Source organism: Fukomys damarensis, unplaced genomic scaffold (genome assembly GCF_012274545.1).
Source record: "Fukomys damarensis isolate Sample0158 unplaced genomic scaffold, DMR_v1.0_HiC HiC_scaffold_33, whole genome shotgun sequence".
In the NCBI taxonomy this organism is placed as follows: domain Eukaryota; kingdom Metazoa; phylum Chordata; class Mammalia; order Rodentia; family Bathyergidae; genus Fukomys; species Fukomys damarensis.
In genome coordinates, this window is record NW_022900945.1 from 49,901,212 (window position 1) to 49,906,533 (window position 5,322).

The window sequence follows — 5,322 nt, forward strand, 5'->3', positions numbered from 1 at the left end:
TTTTTTTTTTTTTTTTGACAGGGTCTTGCTACGTAGATCTGGATGACCTTGAACTCACTATGTATCCCTGGCTCACCTTGAACTGACAGGGATCCTCCTGCCTCAGCTTCCAAGTGCTGGGATTACAGGCATGTGCCACCACACCTGGCCTCACTATTTTTCTAAAAGTGAAAAAAAATACTATTTACTTTCAAACCTAAAACAGAATTAAACCAAATAGACAAGCGTCTTACTACTTGATCCTACCGTGAGCCTGGATGTCACCTCTAGGAAAACTTCCCTGATATTCAAAACCCACCTTAGTATCTTTCCATGTTCAACCCCAAAAACCCTCTTCCTCTTCCCTAACTATTCTATTACAGTACAATAGTTTGTCATATGAGTTTTCTAGTAAATTGCAACCTCCATGAAGGAAGAAACGGTGTCCTCTAATTTCCCACATTAACGTGCCTGGTTTATCTGATGTACTCAAATGTCCTTCCTCCCTTTCTTTTTGCATAACATATATGAAAAGTCCAACAAAAGAAATGTGTAATTTCTTAACTAAACATATCCCTTTTAAGCCGCAGGATATGGACATATATATAGATAGATAGATAGATATGTATCTCCAACATATATCAAATACATATCATGTATATATGCAATATGATACGTGCTCTTTTATCTTTCGTGGGTGGAGAGTACCTGTGAGAGGAAATCTTTGCTGAAGGCGCAGATACATCTTTGTGCTACCTGTTCTCTTCAGAAAATGTTCTGGAGTTGGGGCAGGTTTGTCTTAATTGTGAGCATCCAGACCTGACTTTTTGGGACCTTGCCCAAAACTCAGAACTTCTAATATTCTGCTGCTAATAAAGGTACTGAGGTCACAAAGGGCACATTCCAGGAAGGAATCCGGTGCGGACTGCACGGAGCCCTCGCAGGGACGTGGAGCGGCGGGGATCCGGGAGCAGCTTACCTGTTCGTCCTCCTGCATCGACGCGGCCAGCGGGAGCCCGTCCGCCACTCGGGCGATCATCGTCAGCAACACCATCTTCACTGGCTACAGGGACCCAACACCGGTCCGCACTGCCGGAGGTCTCGTTCTCACTTCCTCTGCTGCGAGGACAGCAAAAGCTCCACCTCAGTTTACGAAGATGCAGCCGCCGGCGTCTCCGCTTCCCGCTGAGGTGGCCGGAAACAGCCCAAGAGAGCTTTCCGCTACCGGTCCTCCGAATTGACTTCCCACGGAGAACCTCAACCATTGAAACATTAGTTCCGGGAACTCTCCTACCTTCCTACACTCTCAAAATCCAGCCCACTTTTCTGGATTTCAGGCTTCCAACAAGCCTCGTTCCTTGAGCAGGTGTGGCATTCAAACTGCAGCATAACTTTCTAGTTCCTTGATACTTTTAAGTTTGGGGACAGGGCCAGAAAGGAGAATAAGGGTCAGAGGGTTTTTAAGTAAAATCTGTATGAAGAATTGAAAATGAGGCTGCCTATTTTTGTATTAATTTATTTCTGTGTTATAGACAATGTATGTTATGTACAAAATATTTTCTATATTTGCATTAATCTTCAGGCACATTTGGAAATTTTGCTTGGTGGTTCGTGCTGTATCCCAGACTCTTGAGTAGTTTCTGGTAAGAGATCAGTAAATATTTATTGTATGTGTGAATAAACAAACAAGCACAGGACCTCAGAGATAATCTGCGTCAGTCATCCTACCAAAATCTAGGATCCTAGCTATATGAGCGTGATGCAGCCAGGTAGTCTTACTAGAACTTCCCAGACGGGACATTCCCTCTCCAGTGGAGTAATTTCCATACAATTGCAAGTAAGTAAAGGTTTCCATTTCTCTATTCTTTGGCTACTTCCCTCTCCAATACAGGGATATTGGTCTCTTGGAGCTTTATGAATATTAGGTAAGAAAATGTTGGGGTGAGGGTTTCATAGACTAAAAAAGTTAAATTATGTAAATGCATTTATCATTACATTATTAAAAATTACTCTTCACTAAAGTGCTTGTATTTAGTACTTGCTTCAATAGACAAGATGCTATATGATTTCACGTTATATATTAATTTGACCCAACATTCAGTAAGATTGTGTACTATAAGGTCCTCACTTTGCAGTTGGGGGAAATTTTTTCTAAGACTGTTTTTTCCAACGTCATGTAGTTCTAGCAGTGATGAAAACAAGTTTTCAGTTCAAGTTCAACTTCACGTCCTGATGTGATTATAAACTTTTATCCGTCGGTTAAAAGAATGATGCTTTTATTCTCTTTTTGATACTAGAAGAAAATTAGTATTATTTAAGGAGAGGCTTTTGGGAGGAAGACCCAATATGACCTTGTGATGGACTCTACAGGAAAGGTGAAGAGCTGAAACAGAGAGAAAACCCAACAGGGCTATTAACAGAGACAGCTAGAAAGTGTAACGGAAAGCAATTTTTGTGCATGGGAGCCTAAGTTGGTAGAATCATAGTATATTTAAAATAGCCTATGGATAAAAGTTTTTCTCGTTTCCCTTCCTCCCACTCAGGGACATTCTTTCTACCACAGCTTTAAATAATGGTCACCCAGCCCTGCCGTGACAATTTTGGTAGTGGGGAGTACTTTAAGGAGACTGCCATCTGGGTCAGGGAAGCAGAGAGGGAGGGCTGTAGTAGGTGTGTACAGAAATGCAGATTTGGAGCAGAGATTCGGCTTCTTTTCAGTTTCTGGCTCTAAAACCAGGCTTTCACAAAGCCTGTACACATTTCTATCCTTGGATTCCATTAAGCATCATTCTCTGTAATACTGCTCCTTTTCTTCCTCAAGCTACTTTGAGTTAGTTTCTGTTACTTAAAACCAAAATATTTTTAATTAATACACAAATGCAGAGTTATTTTGGGTCAACCTTCCTTGTAACAAAAGCATTCATACTTGCACTTCCTTTTCCTCTCAAACGTGTTGGTGGTGGTACTCCTCAAACATACTGAAATTATTCCAGGAAGAGGATTATGGTCTTCTCAGGCTACTCAGCATGCATCAGGAGAAAGCTGGAACTGTCTCTCTCCAGTCCAGTACTCACACCTTAGGAACTCTGGAATCAGAGTCACTTGTTCAGAATTAATTGACATCATCTCAATTGCAATCAGGTATTGCCTTTGAGTTCCTACCCTTTGATCCTTGGAGCAATGCAGGACTGTGTTGTAATGGAGAACTCTGTGATCAGTACGTGGGAGGTCCTCAACTATTTTACACGGAATGCAAAAATGTATCAACAAACATTTGTCCAAAGTATTCCAATTAATAAAGCTTATGTATCTACTCTGCCTAAACTTGACAACGACCTTGTGAATTGGGTAAAATTCAATTACCTTTGAGTTTGTACACGGGGTAGGAGAGATACAGAAAAGCAAATCGTAGTCACAGCTGTCAGCAAATTTTAAACTTATCAAAGAAACTGATGCATGTTACATTTTAAAATCAACTTACACGGAGCTGCTAAAACAGGGTAAGACTTTTTATTACAACAGAGTCAGATGGTTGTAGAGATTTTTATACGAAGCATCAGAGGAAGCAAAAGAGGCTTGTATTTGTTGATTCTTAAACGATTCTCACGTGCCTAATCATATGCCAGACTAGTAATAAATATGAATAAATAACAGTCCTAGCAACCTGAGTCCCATATCCACGCCCAAACACTGCTGCTTGGAAGAAGTCTGACGTACAGTATATGGTAACTCCTCTTTGAATCACCTGATTATATAAATGAATTATAAAAATGGAAAAAAGCACTTCTCAGGAGATGGTGCTCTTAGTAGACAAAATAGCCCTCGTATCGACACTGATACCCTACCGCAGGCACAGCTATGGCTCACTGGCTGTTTTAAAAATGGAAACACTTTGTTACAGATTAATAAATAGCCACTACCCCGAGCAATGCCTCGTTTAACCTCCACCTCTTACCCTAGCAGCAGACTCAAACTCCGCCGCAGCCATCTTCAGTTCTGATTGGTTATATCCTCCGCCATTCATTTTCCAAAGTTCCGCCTTCAGGGGCAGCCATTGGTTACCAAGGATCCAGATCGGCCCCGCCTTCCCCGTCGGAGATCCTCCTTTGGCCACGCCCACAGAATGTGACTGGCAGTTTGAAAGCAGCCGCGCCCCAGGTGGTTTTATGCTGTCTGCCCTAGTAATCAAATACAAGTTATTTTGAATTGTCATCCCTGACTAAACTTCCTCACAGTAAGAGCTCCGTGGAGGCAGAAGTATGTCGCATGTGGTCTTGATTTCGATCGCAGTCCTTGGTTATGTCATTCACACAGTCCCACCAGTATTTGAAAGGAAAGGCAAGAGCTGGAGGGGCGCCCGGCAAGTCAGAGAATTAAATTCTGTACGATATTGAATGTCACAAAGGAAGGCATGACTTAACGCGCTGCTAAGGCTTTCTTGCGGTGAGTTCTCTAGCTTCTAGCTTCCACAGCACACTTTCCTAAATCGTTTTCTTATGGTCCTACCCTCCAGTCTCCAGCTCATCCTTCACTCTGACACTACCTGACGTAGAACTTTGCTCTCTCTTCTTTGTTAGGGAGCGTGGTCCTCCTGTTCTATAGGTCTGACAGACACCGATTTCTGTGTGCTAACTCAGAGCCCTTAAGTAAATGATAACTAAAACCTCAAAGTTCTAGAAGCAACTCCTTTTTTTACCAATCTGCTATTTATCCAGCTTTTTATTTCTTGAGGATATTAAAATGGCATCTTGAGCTGGAGTTTTATGCGCTCAAGACACAACAATCCTTCCTTTCTCTTTTAAGGTGAGATAAAGTAGGAAAATACGACAAACAGCGAAAAAATGATACAGTTTTTATTACTGATCGAACAAGGTGGAGAACATGCATTTAGAACTACAATGACCCAAAGATCTTAACATTTCACCCCATAATGAGACAGACTCACCCATCTAGCTAAAAATATGCAACAGCTTTCTCTAATGGGAGGGCAGTATCCTTACTACATGGAAAGAGAAAACCAGAATATTCTGTCTCTGAGGCCAGCATGTTCTTGAAAATACTAATCCATCACTGGGTGGATTTCCCAAATGCTCAATGAAGAAGGAACAGAATATAGCCTAGCACAAGGGAAGACCTATCCCAAAGGAGGCAGAAGTGATCTTAGGGCTTTTGTCTCCTTTGGTCAGCTCTTCCCTTTCTACCAGCTTTTAGCTGGGAGAGGTCTTTTCGTTTGTAGGGTTTTTGTTTGTTTATCACAATACACTTTTTGATGAGGACTTGACTTTTGTATGAAGCCATGCCTGTGTGATGAGTCTCCTCTTTCTGTGTCATTCTTCATTTTAC

The 5,322-nt window shown here is 41.7% G+C and overlaps 1 protein-coding gene across 1 annotated transcript in view; it reads right to left on the reverse strand.

Annotated features, from left to right (window-relative positions):
* The window catches only part of Sec22b (SEC22 homolog B, vesicle trafficking protein), a 26,748-nt gene extending 25,305 nt beyond the window's left edge, over positions 1-1,443 (reverse strand). Inside the window, exon 1 of the mRNA XM_010623123.3 lies at positions 959-1,443. Within this exon, the coding sequence (XP_010621425.1) occupies positions 959-1,033 (75 nt within the window). The 5' untranslated portion in view covers positions 1,034-1,443. The remainder of the gene's footprint in view (positions 1-958) is intronic.
* Positions 1,444-5,322: the final 3,879 nt, after the last annotated feature.